Source organism: Panthera pardus, unplaced genomic scaffold, assembly GCF_024362965.1.
Source record: "Panthera pardus isolate Hobbes unplaced genomic scaffold, ASM2436296v1 HiC_scaffold_13, whole genome shotgun sequence".
Lineage (NCBI taxonomy): Eukaryota > Metazoa > Chordata > Mammalia > Carnivora > Felidae > Panthera > Panthera pardus.
In genome coordinates, this window is record NW_026526688.1 from 39529432 (window position 1) to 39545100 (window position 15669).

The following is a 15669-nucleotide window of genomic DNA, read 5'->3' on the forward strand; positions in this document are numbered from 1 at the left end:
TAAAATTTATGAACTACCAGTACAAATCAATATAATGCATTTTTTTTCTTTTTTTTCTTTCTCTCTCTCTCTCTTTTTTTTTTTTTTTTTTACACACCAACAGCTTGAATGTTCCTGAAGCTTTTAAACAATGAGTTGACTGGGGGCAAACAGAAGGCAAGGAATCACAGATAATTAGCTCATGCATCTGGTGCTGGCTAATAAATAATTTTCACATGAATGTAGAAATCACTCAATGTTAACTGTATTTATTTTTTTAAATAGTTGGAAACTGTAATAAAATGCCATTTTCAGAAGCATCTTAGTGACTCAGTAGAACTGCGTCATTTAAAAATAGTTACTTCCCTAGGTGGGGGTAGGTGAACATGTAGCAAAGTCTTACATCTCACTTGACTCTGGCAGATGGAGTGATCCTTCACAAAATACATTTGTCTGCATTTCTTCTCATGAAAGCCAGTGGCCAGGAAGAGCACCCTGCTTTGAAAAGAGATTGTTTGGTTCACACAGTATACTTTGGTTTATTTAAACAGGTAAGAAAGTGATCCCCAGTTCTCCTGAGGAGAAAATGTATTTTTTGACTTCTGAATAAATCAAGATATTACCAGTCTGAATGAGTTTTCCTTTTCTGCTAAGGTAAAAAGTAGATCTTTCTTTCCCTCCAGTGTTCAGTTGCTCCCCTTGGGAAATATTCTTCAGATAAAGTATCTATATGTCTTGATGTATCAGTAGCCCCACACCATGACTTCCATATGACCAAAGATCTGACATTCAGTGTCTGACGGGATCAGCATTTGGCATGTCCTTGGATATGGGGATCAATCTGAATGAAAAGTTCTCATAATATACCTAAAAGTATTTTCTTAAAAGATATAAAAATGTATGCTAACTTGTGCTCTCTTAGTAAGGCTTGCAAGTTGGTAATTAAGCAGAATATAACTCATAAGCCAAAAAAAGTGCATTTTTAAATAAAATTGAGAAATGGAGATGGTTAAAACTATAACAAAAAAGATGAGCAGATTATTTTTGGTTAATCTTGGGTGGAAATGATACAATAGTTTCTTTTTTTTTTCCTTTTTGAGTCCATTTGGTTTTGTTTAATATACTCACAAGGATCGCCATCGGTGTATCTTTGAGTATCACGAAGTCTCCTCACCTGTCTTCTGATATTTTAGCATTCCTGGGCACTACAGCTCTACCAATATAATCGTTCATATGGGGAGACATGTGCTTGCCTTTCATTCCCAAGAACTTTTTACAAAACTGGTCTTAATTCATGAATATTTCAATGAGCACAAAAGATAACAGCTCTCACTTTGCTGTACACACAATCAGAACCTCCATGCCATTAGGCTTATAATCTCACAATCATTCTGCCTTTGTCAGACACTACATGGGATGCATTTGGGCTACTTTTGCAGGCAGAGATTTTAATTCCTGTTGCGTAAAGCCAAACAGGCAGAGAGAAATTGGAGGCTCTCCCCCTCGTCGCTTTTACTAATCAGTTGAATTCTTTTTTTTGCCCTTTATGGAAATCTTTTCCTTGTCACAGCCACTTATTCAGTAATCACAAAAGGGAAAAAATAAACCATCTCCCCAAATCTATCCCTGGGAGTTCAGGTTTTTTTGCTACTCGTCTTCTGTTTCTGTTTGCGAAGGTGAGCCTCTATCTCATGCCTGAAGACCAGCATCCCCAGCTGCCCATGGGATGCCTCGTTCATGGCCTTGGACTGCATGCACATCTTGTACTGCTCAGGGGTCAGTTCATCCACACAGTGCTTCTCATGCCAGAGGTGGAAGAGTCCCCGCACCGGCGTCCGCACCACTATGAGGTTGCTGTGGAGATACTTGCGATAAAGGTGCACATCCTCTCCACCCCAGCCTTTGATGTCCAAATCAAAGCCACCTGCCAGGAGAGAACACACCGCTGAATCGAGCTGCGCAGCCAGTCTCCTGATCCGTACTTGCCTTTCTGATCTGTACAGAACTTTGCATGAAGAGAGGAAGCATTAGGGGAGATGTTTCACCGCTCCCCCCACCCCCCAAATTATGAGCATGTCCATCCGGGAAAGGGAACTCAGGACCTTGGTGGCAGTGGTGGCCAGCACCAACTCCTTGAGAGAACAAGACTGCAAAGAGAAGCCCCAGCACCTGCCTGCTTCCGAGAGCCATCAGCAGTGCTAATGTTGGCCTGAGCCCCATGTTAAGACTTTTCAGCTTAAAACTTTCAAATGGAAACTCTTGTTTTTGTTTGAATGTGGCCTCCTGTCATTCAAACAAAGTGAAGCAGGGGCTTGCAGCCTGAAAGAGTAATGGGATCTCAGCATGAAAAAAACTACATCCCAGAAAATACTCTGCCTTTCATACACTAAAGTGGTCCCAAAAACTGTGTGTCCATCACAGGCCGGTGAAGTGAGGCATGTTTAAGGGACTGGCCTCCCAGTTCTGAAGTTCTACTCAAAAAATGTGGTTTCACTCCATGGTGGACGCCTTCACAGAGTAATGGTCCCTTAAAGTCTCACCTTTATAAACTGAGATGCCCCATGTCTTTTCTTAACCTAAAGCCCACTGCAAACCAAACAGAACCAGAGAAGACTTGTGTTTTTTGTCACTGTTCCTTTCTCGCCTAGGAGATTTATTTAATTCATACAAGAAGGAGTAAAGTCATCCTCAACACCTTTCATCAGAGGTATCATGTAGTCCCTTCACCCTCTGTAGCCCCCAGGCTACATTGCTCTGATCAAGGCCATCGGTGGGCCTAGGGGAGGGGCTCCCGCACAGGAAAACTGCATCCCAACCAGGGCTGGGCTATGTACACGAGTGATTCGTGGTACCCCACTGGTGGGCCAGCGTACGATACTGAGTCAGGTGTCTAGAATTTGAGTCTTGGTTTGGCCACTTCACCTCTCTTGAGTTTTGGTTTCTTTATCCTGAAATGAACTAGATGTCATAACCAAATGAGATAGTAATGTAAGGGGCAGCGCTTGGTTATCTGTAATTGATTTATTATCATTGGTATCATCACAACTTATTAAATAGAAGGTGCAAAAGTTAAGATGCTTACAAATAAATACAAGATTGCAAAGAATTACCTGGGTCCAGATGTGACCCAGAGATTCTGAGGTCATGGCCACAGCTTACTGAGGAAAAGCACCCTCACCAGCCAACTGTCCCCACACGTTTCAACTGCAGCTATGCCCCATCTTTAGGAAAATCCAACTTATTCTAAATTCAAATTGGATAAACATACACCATTAAAAAAAAAATCCTTCCCTGTACACAGAACAAGGAAACAGAGTTTCTCGAAATGGAAATCTGCTTTAGAAAAAATTTTAAATAGTCATTTTTAGAAATCTGATTTGCACATAATCATTTAGAAATATTTCTTAGAGAAATCAAAGAACACCTATGGTTAGTTGCCGGTATGTGGGAGCACCCAGCCACTCAGAGACCAACGTCCTGGGTGCTCTGCTGCTTCTTTAGCTTCAAGTTGTTTCTTTCTTTCTTTTTATAGGGGTTCTATAGTCCCTGAAGTCTACTCCCCTCTGGACAAAAACCTGGGGCTGCTCAGATTGAGTCACTGATCTTAAAAAGAGACGCGTTAGGCCTCGGGCGTGAACAGGAATCACCAGGAGAGAGCAAGAGGAGCAGACTCTGGGAGGCCCACAGGGAGGTGGAGGGATAGAAGTCTCCATGCTCTGCAGGGCCTCCCTGACTCCATCCAAGCTTGGGGTCTACCCTGAGCCCCTGAGCCCAAGATCAAGGTTTCGGGCCTGTTCATTCATACCCTAGTCATGTATAATCCACCTATCCTCACTTGCTGCAGACCCTTTGCCTTTTGGTCTCCTCAACTGCAACCTAAGGGCCTTTCCTCTTGGTGCTCTGGGAGTGTGTGTGTGTATGTGCACACACACACGTATGTGTTGATGGTGACTGTACACTCAGAGTTTGAAGTAGCATTTGGAATTTTTGCAAGTTCAGCAGAGAGAAATTTGGATATTTTCTGGTATGTGATTTTCCAAAATTTCTCATGTTGCCCTTATTTTTTTCAGTGGCCCCTGCTACTTTGGAGGCCCAGAAAGTTCTGCATGAGAGGGACTACAGCCAGAACTAGGTTGGAAGGAGATACTGGGGGGGACCTGCCTTGAAGCTGCCTTTTTGCAACAACTGCCTTTTCCCTGAGATTGTGTGCTGCAATTGGGGTGACTGAGAGGGGCTGATGGAGATTATAGGGGCTCATATGTTGCACACTCCCAAGCCCTGTCCTGGTCCAGCGCCTCAGTCCACGATGAGAGGAAGGGCCTTTCCTAGGAAATGGCACCACCTTTGTCATCAGACTCCTGGGAACCTGCCCTGACTTCCTCGTGGCCTCTCACGGCCTCTTGGTGGCAGCAGAGGCGCGGACTCGAGGCCCTTTGCCTGGTCTTACCTATATTGAGGAAGTCTGACCGATACTGGCAGGTCATCCCAAATCCAAAGTCTCTCCAAAATCCAGTCTCCTTCTTTATGACCTGCAGGGAAAGCGCTGTCATTTCAGAGGGGAGGATAGAGTAGATAAAAATAGAGAGGATTCACAAACTTGTGTAAGCAATGCTCAATAGGGAGCCCATCCCACCACTGATCAGTAGCCACAACCACAACCCCGTGTGGGAAATGCAGATGGATTTGAGTCCTTTCAGAGGGTAGGAATACAGTGAACTCACCAGTTCCAAAATGGGCCTTGTGATTTTTGGCACCTCTGGTTGGAATGTTTCTAGGGTGTAGGCATGAAAACACATAGGCACACACACACACACACACACACACACACACACACAACACACACACACACACACACACACTCAAAAACAAACCAGGAGAGCAAGTTTTTGAGCAGCGCCATGGAAAAGCCACCTACGTGTCTGGCCCAACACCAGTGCCAGAGAGAATTGGAGGCCTCGGCCCCTCGCATAGGGCTGGGCAGGGAGCCAGCAAAGGGCTCAGGAAGTGGAGAAAAGGGATCGAGAACAACTCAGAATTCAGCTGCCCTGGCACAGGGCACAAACAGGACTCCCTCGGGGAATAAAAAGAAAACCTGAGAAGGCAGCGTGTTACTCTGGCTCTGCTAAGTCTCACTTGCTGAGGTAAAGGGCGCCAAGAGTCCAGGTTCTGAAGAAAGACTCTGTCCATTCATCTTTAAACTGTTTTAAAACCAAACTGTTCCCCAAAGCATCTGTGGTGGTGGTAAGCTGCAGGGCTGCCGAGAGACCATCCAAGCAGTGACTGTCTTCAAACAGCGAGACCTGGTCCTCCTCAGTCTCTTACTCGGCAAGTAAATTTCCAATGCATTTGCTAAAGCACCAAGGCTTTTAAAACACTGTAATTGTTTGGCTGAAATCACTCTGGGACTAAGTCTGACACCTTAATAGCTCTTTTCTATGATTCATTCTTGAGGTCAACATAGGTGCTTAGTGGAGAAAGTGCCCTCCTGGGGAAGGGAAAGGGGAAGGAGGCTGCAGCAGGTCCCCATCCACTGGGATTTCTGCATTTTCCTGCCTGCGAGGTCTGGCTCTGTTCACTGCTAATCAGAGCCGGGTGTAGGCTGGGAGGAGCACCAGCATCTCCTCCCAACTTGACCACTGGCTGGCTTTTTTGCCTCAGGCAGGTCCCTCACTTCTTTGAGCTTCTATTTCCTTTCCTATAAATGAGGAAGTTGAGCTAAATCGAGGCTAAGGTCTTTTCCAGGTCTACTACCCAAACATGCATCCTCACTGCTTTTTCACCTTCCCGAAGTTTCATGTTGTCGCCACTACAGCCTCAATTACATTCCACAAATGGTTTGTGGAAGGGCTGTGAACTTAAACATTTCTCTACTCTGTAACTCATGGAACCACCTTATTTTCATTACAACCTACACATAGATGTTGCCTGCACAGAGTGAACACACATGCTTCAGGGCTGCTGAAGGGAAATAAGGACCAAGAGAGGTTTTGTCCATTAGTGGCCCAGCAGATGTGCTCCAATTCTTCTGCAGAACAAAGGCCTGTTATACAGTATCTCCCAAGTGACAAGACAATTTCATTAGTATCAACTGGAAAGATTTTGCAGGGCAGGAAAGTTTGGAAAAATCTCCACTGAGTCATTTTTTAAAAATGGTTTCTGTTTCATACCAGGTACATGGTTTCTGTTGCAGCTAATGGCTTAATATCTTTTCTGCTGGTCAGGACACAGACAGGTCCTCTAAGCTTCTGAGTAAAAATGGAGTCAAAGAGAAGTGCCAGTATCCAAACTTCAACCATTTGGCTGAGGTCTGTATGGAATCTAAAAGAGAAAGCTCCAAACAGGAAGAACAATGGGCCAGGGCTCAGACCTGGGCTGTGATGCAGTGCCCAGCAAGGTTGAACAAGGTAAAGAGTGACCCTCACCTGGGGACAATGTGACAGAGTCAAACTGATTTGTGAGCTGGGGAATGCACCTTATAAACACTTATTGATGCCAGCTTTAAAGTTGGCAAGCCAGGGAAAGCCACTATCTGATATGCTCATTGAAATTTAGCCCTTGGTGGAAACTGATCTGATCCATACCCTTAGCATACAATGTCAGAGCAAGATGGAGTTCACGTATGACAGGCTCTACCATCCACAGCTGTGCCGAGTCATTGGACTAGTGCCCTCAACGAGCAACCTAGCTGTGAGTGAGTACTCTCAAACATGCATCAGATCACGGCTCATTCTAATTTAAAACCCTGCAGGGGCTTTAATTGCATTCTCTCTAATACAATTAGAATAAAACCCAGAGAAAACCTCTAGCCTGCAAAGGTCCTATGTGACCCAACCCTGGCCTGCCTCACCCATCTCATATCCCCTCCTACAGTGTCTCATTCTATTCTGCCCTTGAACATACCAGGCTCACAGGTCTCTAAGGCTGGACACTTGCAGACTCCCTATCTAGGTCACCTTTTTCCTGCTCACCACTGAGCTCCAATGTCACTTGCCTAGAGCAGTCATCCTCACCCTCCCAGCCTGTGTCAGCACCACCCCCCACAACAACATGTCACTCTCTATCCCATCACCTGGTTTACTTTCTCTACAACACTTATGGCTCTCTGAAATTATCCTGTTGATGCATCTGTTTCTCTGTTCTGTCTTCCCCTATGACCACTGGTGAATGTCTGCCCAGGGCCTTGGTCTCCTTCACAGCACCCAGATCACTATCCAGTAAACAGCAGGTGCTCAATAAGTGCTTCTCCAATGAAAGAATGAAGAGCAGTCCTGGGGCAATGGAAACAGACATAGTTCAACTAGGGAATTCGTGAGTGGCTCGGAGAAGGCCTAGGAACTCCAGGGCAAAAATTCTCAGAATTGTGTATTTGTCTGGACCCACAGACAAATACATTTTCACCTTCCTGGGGACTGAGCAGAGGGCTCTACTTTTTAGAATCGCTGCCCCAGGCCTCAGGAGCTCCACTGCTCTGTTCAAGCTTTGAAAAGATACACACCAATGATGTTTACTACAACAGAGGAGGAAGAAACCCTAAGATTATATGTTAAAAGAAAAACATCTCCTGTCCTGAATTTCGCCGCTCCGTTTTCAAGTGCTATCCTCATTTTTAAAAAATGTCTTTCAAGAGCTGGCTTCCTCTCAACTCTCTGCAGCACCCTTTCTCTCCCCACCTTAGATCTCGGCAGAGCACTGCGGGACATGCACACACCACAAAAGGACAGTTGTGGAGCCCGCTCTCCCACAGGAAGTTTCCAGACCCAAAGCTCTGTGGGCGATTCACGTGATGGGGGTGATTATTTTCTATTAGGACCAAAACACAAAGCACAAATCAGCGTCTCTCCCCAAAGATGTGGGAAGGCGGCCGCCCTGCAGCTGCGCGGGGAGCCGGGAGGCAGCGCCTGTTGCTTTAATGGTGCTGACTTGGACAACTGCCCGTGAAGCAATCTGGGCCCTGAAATAAAATAAATAACAAATACTCAGGCAGAGTATTTCCTCTAAATCAAAGAGAGCCTCCCAAGAACCGAGGTTGCGTTCGCCCAGCCTCACATTCACAAACGCCAGTGGGATGTGACCCGTGCAGTCCCCAGGCCCTGAGCGTAGAGGGCTCCCTGCCTGGTTTCATGCGCTTCAAATTCTTAATTCTTAAAGGGCCCTGCATTTTTCAGTGTGCACTGGGCCATGCCAATTATGTGGTCAGCCCTGCCTGTGAGCGGCACACATGCTGAGCTTCAGGGGCTTTGGTAGCTGGGCTGGGCACTCCACGACCCCACCCTGTACCTTCCTTATTATCAGGGTCCTGAGGGAGGCTGCGTGTTCCTTGTAGCACAGAGGCAGAGTGACCTGCCCAGGAGAACTCGGCCACTTGTGGCTGAGCCCAAACCAACACCATGATTGCTGTGACAGTTTCCATTTCTTGAGAAGATATTCTGGAGGCACAGCTGTCATAGAATTGGTTTAAGAATGGACTCAAAAGCCACCTCCTCCAAGGTCTGTACTAACCCACATTTTTCTACAAGTCTTCTTTTATTGGTATCTGCTTAAAAAAAAAATAAAGTGTCAGGGTGCCTGGTGGCTCAGTCAGTTAAGCATCCGACTTCTGCTCAGGTCATGATCTCATGGTCTGTGGGTTTGAGCCCCGCACTGGGCTCTGTGCTACAGCTCAGAGCCTGGAGGATGCTTTGGATTCTGTGCCTCCCTCTCTCTTTGCCCCTCCCCCACTTGTGCTCTTTCTCTCTCTCTCTCTCTCTCTCTCTCAAAATAAACATTAAAAATTTTTTTTTTTTTAAAAATAAAGTGTCTTCTGAAGGGTGTCATATTGGACAAGGAATCGTCCAGGTTCCCTATTCCAGGAATCTACCACCTAAAGCTAGACTCTATGCTCTCATGGAAGCACTCTGAGGCCACAGGACACATCCCCTACCACCCAGTATCCTTAGCCCAGTCTCCATCATACGGGGCAGGATCTGAGTTCCCAGCCCTGCCACTTAGCAATCTGAACAAGTGACTTATTCTCTAAGCTTCAAATTTTCAGCTGTGAAATGAGCATAATAATAGCTCATCACCTTACTGAGATTCCCCAAAATAAAGCAGGCACAGTGCTGGGTTCCAAAAGGCTTGAGTACAGCACCTGTTAACACTACTTTTGGAACTCAGTGAGTGTCTGCTTTCCGAATATTTAAAAGCAGACCAAAAGGATGGACTATGCCCAGTCAGCAATTTTTAGAAATTTAAACCAAAATGCAGGTTAGTGGTGAAATACTTCTTGGAAGTGGGTAGAGACAGGTAAGGGTATATAATCCAAGAGGGCAAGGACAGGAGCCAGTAAAACATTCACACGCTGGACAGAGGAGCACAAAGCCACTGGATTTAAATGATGGGTGGGATGCATGGTGGACTGAGATGTCAGGCACCACAGGCAGCAGAGATGGCGAGGAGATGGCCCCGAGGGGGGAGGCCGGCACACAGGATGGGTATGCTTGCCTGGCAGAGCAGCCGGCCTGGGTGTCTACCAAACTGGGACCATGTGCCGGGTGCTGGGGTTTGCAGACATTTCCTCTGTAACCAGTTTCAGAGTCAGTTTGTGGAGAGCAGTTAATCCCACAAAGGAATCGAGGCTGGCAGTGTGGTGCCGCAGCTGGCCAGTACCAGCTCACCAGGATTGCTCAAGTCTCTTCCCGCCTCGGTGTTCAGTGACATCACTCTGGGGGCCTGAAATAGGCCACAGTGGGAGTACTGACACCATGGAAAGTGGCAAATGCTATGAATCAGGGCTTTTCTCTCCCCCACCTTTTCAGAGTGTGGGTTGTTAAACATTTACTAGCACACCACTGGCTCTGTGCCATAAAAGATTATTTAAAATGAGATTAATCTGTGTTTTGGAAACGTATCTCTGGCAGGAGGTAAAGGAAAGACCAGATTATAGGAGAGGGAAAAGGACTACAGACAGAAGAGGTAGAAGATTCCGGCAGTGGCCCCAGCAGGTACAAGGCTTGAGCCAAGAGAGTGGAATGTCTAAAGTTAATAATTATTTAAATGACAGTCATTCCTTTCTCTCTGAGCTGTTTCTACATTAAAGCATCAGCAAGTTTTATCTCAGGTTTAAAACTCAAGAAATTAAATGTTAGCATAAAATTCCATCATTTCGCATATTTTTTATCATTAATGGCTTGTACTCAAAAGTAAAGAAATAAGTAGTCTGAACACATATACACACACAAATCATAAATGCAGCTTCTGGCTTTAGTCTGAAGACAGTGTTATCAAACAGCAGTGGCAATGGCCTGAGAAGCAATGACTAGCACAGGCACTAACAAGGTCACATTTGCAGGGCTGCTCTGAAAATTTGTCTTGTGTTTGCATCCGTTGGTAATTTTTGTTACAGCTACATTTTGGATCTGCATTCTCCCTTCACCTTGATACTGATGTATTCCAGGGGTGGCTCTCAAGAGTATCTCTGTCTCTATCTCTATCTCTATCTCTATCTCTATCTCTATCTGTACCTGTATCTCTATCTTGTCTATATCTGTATCTATATCTATATCTATATCTATATCTATATCTATATCTATATCTATATCCTGTATCTTTCATGAATGAGCCGAAATGAACCCTTGGTAGGAAGTCTTTCCTAACTTACCGTCTCTAATCATCTCTTTTTATTTTATACCTTCTCAGCACGTACACATTCTGTCTCCATTAAATTAATTTCTGTAGCTTTATGTTCTCCTTTGGAATTTTTGTCAGATCATTTCCTTTATATTTCAGCCCTCATCAAGATCCTAGCAAATCTGCTTCCATTGCACTGGGGTAAGGAAATCCTGCTTTTGGCCTGAGTTCTGCTACTAGCTGGTTGTGTGATCTTGGGCCAGTCTATAAAAACAAAACAAGAGGGTGAGCAAAGTGACCTCCCCAATAACTTCTGAGCATAAGAAACTGTTTCAGTTCTTCTGACTCCTCCAGAATGTCTAGTCTAGTTCTCTGCAGGCGGCAAGTGCTCAATACATGGCTCATCTAATAACAAACATAATCAACACATCCTTTTTGGATGGAGAACCCCCAGTGTCTCAGAGACAACTGCTATGTTTCTCTAGACTAAATCATCATGAACACTGAACCCTAACATAATCAGATTTGCATGCTCCAGGATAGCTCTAAGGTGCATTTGGAAATAAATGTCAAATATCCTGCATTTGCAGGATAATTCAGAGGCTCGAGCTATGGATGCAGCGATCTGAGTTCTGTTTCTGCTTGACCATTAATTCTGGAGATCTGAGAAACTGGCTTAACTACATCATACCTCTAGCTCCCCTTTGCACCTGCTTCCCTGCAGGAATGGTAATAAAAGGATAAAACTTTTAAAGTGTGAAATGAAAAGAATTCCTTGCAAGCAAATAAGATCTTATGAATTTGAAGTTGAAAAATTAATCACATCTGATGTCAAATGCAAAGAAGTACTAAGTACTTTATTTAACCAAGGAGGCTTATTGTATCCCTTTCCCCCAACTCCCAAACCCTATTAGAAACAGAGAACTCATGGAAAGGAAACAAAAAACTTTTGTGTCTCCACAGAAGTGATATCACCCTAAAGTAGATAAAAACTGGTTCTTGGGGAGTGAAAAACTCTTACTGTGTTGACATATACTGTGTTTAGTATATGCAGCACACATATACTAAATACGTGTCATATTTGTGTATATAAATTACAGATACATAAACAGATATTCAGTATATATCTGTGGTATTAGAATTTCACTGAGGGGAGAGAGAACTCATTACCATACTTGGTCATTACCATTACCAGCTTGGGCCCAAAGGGAAACCATGCTAGGACTGGTGAGGAGCAAACCTCGTCCAACCTCAGGGGACCAGGCTGAAACCTTCTGGAAAAGATCCTAAATGAACTGCCAGAGGTTAATTGGAGGATTAACAAGAGAATGAACAGGTTTTGCTATTTCTGGAAGCTTAAAGACAGAATCAGTCCTCCACAAGAATTTCAAAGAACTTTCAATGAAAACTGATTACTCTCCCATTGCACAGAAGCAATGGCTTTGCCTCAAGAGGAGACAGAGCTACTCAAAGCGATGAACAAGAGACAGCCCCAAGTCAGATCCCCCCGATATTCAGCCCAAGCTGGAAACAGCTGTAGACAAACTCAGCTGATCTCTCTGCAGGAAAAGGTAACAGTTCACGCTTGAGATGACAATAATCCTGAGGAATTTTGTCTCAGAAGGGCATAGGGTATGCCTATGTGCATGACAGAGACCCTCTTCTGGGGTCATCTTCCTCCTGCCTGCACAGCTTTTCTGCTGAATGGACTAACTGCCAACACCACCACCACCAAGACCACTCGGTGTACAGAGATCCTTGGTGGCTGTGTGGCTCCACTATCTATCATCCGTGCAGCCAAGACCTTAGCAGAGAACTCCCTCCAACGTTCCTTTAGAAACCACCTTGTGGGGCACCTGGGTGGCTCAGTCAGTTAAGTGTCTGACTTCAGTTCAGGTCATGATCTCGTAGTTCATGAGTTCAAGCCCCGCATTGGCTCTGTGCTGACAGCTCAAAGCCTGGAGCCTGCTTCAGATTCTGTGTCTCCCTCTCTCTCTGTGTCCCTCTTCCTCTTTCTCTCTCTCTCTCTTAAAAATAAATAAACATTAAAAAAAAAAAAAAAAGCTACCTTGCTGGTGATGCCTCTGCTGCTACCCTGGACCCGAGGCCCTGTGGTTTGTGACAATGATGGTGTGATGGGAAGGGCCCTGGATCTGTCCTTATTCCCCCACTGACTCACTCACTGTGTGACCTGGGGTGAGCCACCCTTTTTGACTTCTCTTTTCCATCTGTCAAATGGGACCATAAATCTCACCCTTCTTACCTCATATAGTTTGTAATAATAAAGAGAAAATGTGCTTGTTGCATCTATAATGCAATAATAATAGTTTCCAAAAATGATATAAGAAAACTATGAAGGTGTGAAATTACCTTTCTGTAAGGTACTGTTCCTATTTATTTTCCACTTTTAAATATTGCAAGCACTTTTAGTCAACAAGGCACTGGGAGCAAAGGCCAGAACGTCTGACAAACTTAAAAATTACTATGGGAATCAGTCCACAGATTTCCACTCACCTTTACTCATGGTCAGGTGCCCCTGGTAATGAAAGACATGAAACAGAGCCACACAAAGGCACCTGCAGGGTAATTACTCACCAGCTGCTGTTCTAGGGGAGGGACCGCATCATGATGGCCATATATTATGCCAGGATTGTACTGACTAAAAAGGACTGGATAAAATACCTTCTTCCCTGCAAACCAGAAAACAAACATTCACTTAAAGCAACAGACAACACTATTAGGTTAGTACACTTATATTCAGTCCTCTGAAATGTCCCAGATATTTGCATCCACTTTTCCTTTTCTTATCACTCAACCCTAAAACAGATCTTAGGAGTTCTGCACAGGTAGATCAGAGGGACAGACTCTCAAATATCTCTGACCTCCTAGCAAAGAAGTGGTATTCAAAATACTGACAGTCCTTGGGTGCCTGGGTGGCTAAATCAGTTGAGCATCCAACTCTTGATTTCAGCTCAGGTCATGATCCCGGGTTGTGGGATCAAGCCCCATGTTGGGCTCTGCACTGAGTGTGGAGACTGCTTGGGACCTCTCTCTCCCTCTCTGTCTCTCCCCTGCTTACACATGTGCTTGGCTCACTCCCTCTCTCTAAAATAAAAAATAGAAACAAACAAAAAAAACCCCAAAATACTGACAGTTGGTGGCTGTGGCACTGGGCATCAACCAACAGGAGTGAGTGTGAAAGAGAGTTCTGGTACTCCCTGCCCTTCCAGACATTAACCCTTTAATTGCTGGTCTGTGGGAAGTCTGAAGGGTTGCCAGAGGGGTCATGGTGACTTTAGGCAGCAGGAGTAGATATAGGGACCCCAGGCACTTGCTCTTTACCAGTTTCCACAGAAGAGTTTCAATATTTTAACAGTAGTTATCAGCTGAATATCAGCCCTTGCTATGAGTCAAACTCTATGAAAATCATTTTCATATTGTGGGTTCTTCCCACTCAGAGCCCTTGCTCCCTTGGGAACTGCCCACAGCTATGCCTTTCCCTTTAGTGTCAGGCAGCTTTCTAGTCCATGTCTCCCCCAAACCCCCAGCACTTTCTCCCGTGGGTGTTCACTCAGGCAAACCTCTTAGCTGAAAATGGTAAATGAGTTTTAGACTTGAACCTAGGCCAAAGAGTCCCAGAATTATGGCAGCTGACAGGCCCACACCATGACATCAAAGGAGAAATTAAACCAGATGATTTTGCTTTTTCTTGGTCATTGGGTAAAATCGGGCCAATTCAGAAGCAGGACATCAGAGGGAACTATGAAGAGAATGAGTGTGTGACAGAGCTGAAGGCCACCCTGGGGGAGAGAAAGGGAAGAGCCAACTCCAGATCCCCATACCTGGCTGTGTGTTCAGCCTGCATGTATTGAGGAATTCGGAGGTGAAGTAGATATCAACGTCACAGAAAAAGAGAAGGACGTTGCTTCCTTTCCAGAAGCGGGCTCCAACATCAAGTCCCTTTCCTCGAGAAAATTCTCCATTCAGTTGGATGAAGGTAAAGTTCCTGAAGTTGGCAGCTCTAAAAGGAAAGACCAGACACAGTCACTCATGCGCTCATGCACCAGGCAGACAGAACCCCCTTGGAAAACACGTGACCAGGGCCCACCCACATTTTGCCACCTATCTTTTGTAACCCTGCAGGCACAGAGACTACCCAAGAAGATACAGAATGACCGAGACTCACTGGAAACTCACTGAGATTAAAGGTACCAAGAATACTTAGTGAAGTTGTAACTTATGTTTTCTTTCTCTAGCAATTCTCCCATTATGAAAACTGTACTGTTATGGCTAATGGATATTCTTTGTGATAAAGAAAACTTGAACAAGTGGAGACTAGGTCAACAGAACCCAGGGCAATCTCCATGCTTCCTGAACCACCTAATGAAACCACTGGGCCAAAGAAATAAAATCACATTGGAATGGCCCCACCTACCATATGTATGCAACTCCAGAGACCAGGCATGATGGTCTTGATGTGGATCTATCCCCAAACAGGCTTAAACCTGGACTCCTTCCCCACCTTTAGGTAAAGCAAGAGAGCATGGAAGGGAAAATGACAGACTTGGATTCAGATCACCAGGGCTGTCCCAACCCTGGCTCTCCTATAGATTAATTCTGTGATCTAGGCAAACCCATTAATTTCCTGGAAGTGCAGTTGCCTCATCTGCAAAATGGGAATAATAACACCCACCTTAACTATCTCACAGAGTGATTAGTTAGATAAACACTGCCAAGAATCTAAAGCAGTATGTAAACATGAGCAATTGCTATCATTAGCACAGGTGAGGATTCCCAGGCCTGTGGTAGTAAAGCCAAGACATTTCTTCACTTGGCTGTTCTTTCCCAAGGATATCAGAAGCTTCTGAAATGGGGCATGTCTTTTTTTTTTATTTTTTTTTAACGTTTATTCATTTTTGAGAGCTAGAGAGAGACAGGGTGTGAGCAGGGGAGGGTCAGAGAGAGAGGGAGACACAGAATCCGAAGCAGGCTCCAGGCTCTGAGCTTTCAGCACAGAGCCTAACACGGGGCTCTAACTCACGAACCGTGAGATCATGACCTGAGCCAAAGTTGGACGGATGCTCA

General features: G+C 44.9%; 1 protein-coding gene across 13 annotated transcripts in view; it reads right to left on the reverse strand.

Moving 5' to 3' along the window:
• Positions 1-232: 232 nt before the first annotated feature.
• The window catches only part of CSGALNACT1 (chondroitin sulfate N-acetylgalactosaminyltransferase 1), a 347129-nt gene continuing 331692 nt past the window's right edge, over positions 233-15669 (reverse strand). For all 13 annotated transcript variants that reach the window (XM_053900992.1, XM_053901002.1, XM_053900996.1 and 10 more), the window contains 4 exons: positions 14427-14605; positions 13180-13274; positions 4427-4508; positions 233-1903 (listed from right to left, as the gene is read on the reverse strand). In XM_053900992.1, the coding sequence (XP_053756967.1) occupies positions 1614-1903; positions 4427-4508; positions 13180-13274; positions 14427-14605 (646 nt within the window). In that variant the 3' untranslated portion in view covers positions 233-1613. The remainder of the gene's footprint in view (positions 1904-4426; positions 4509-13179; positions 13275-14426; positions 14606-15669) is intronic.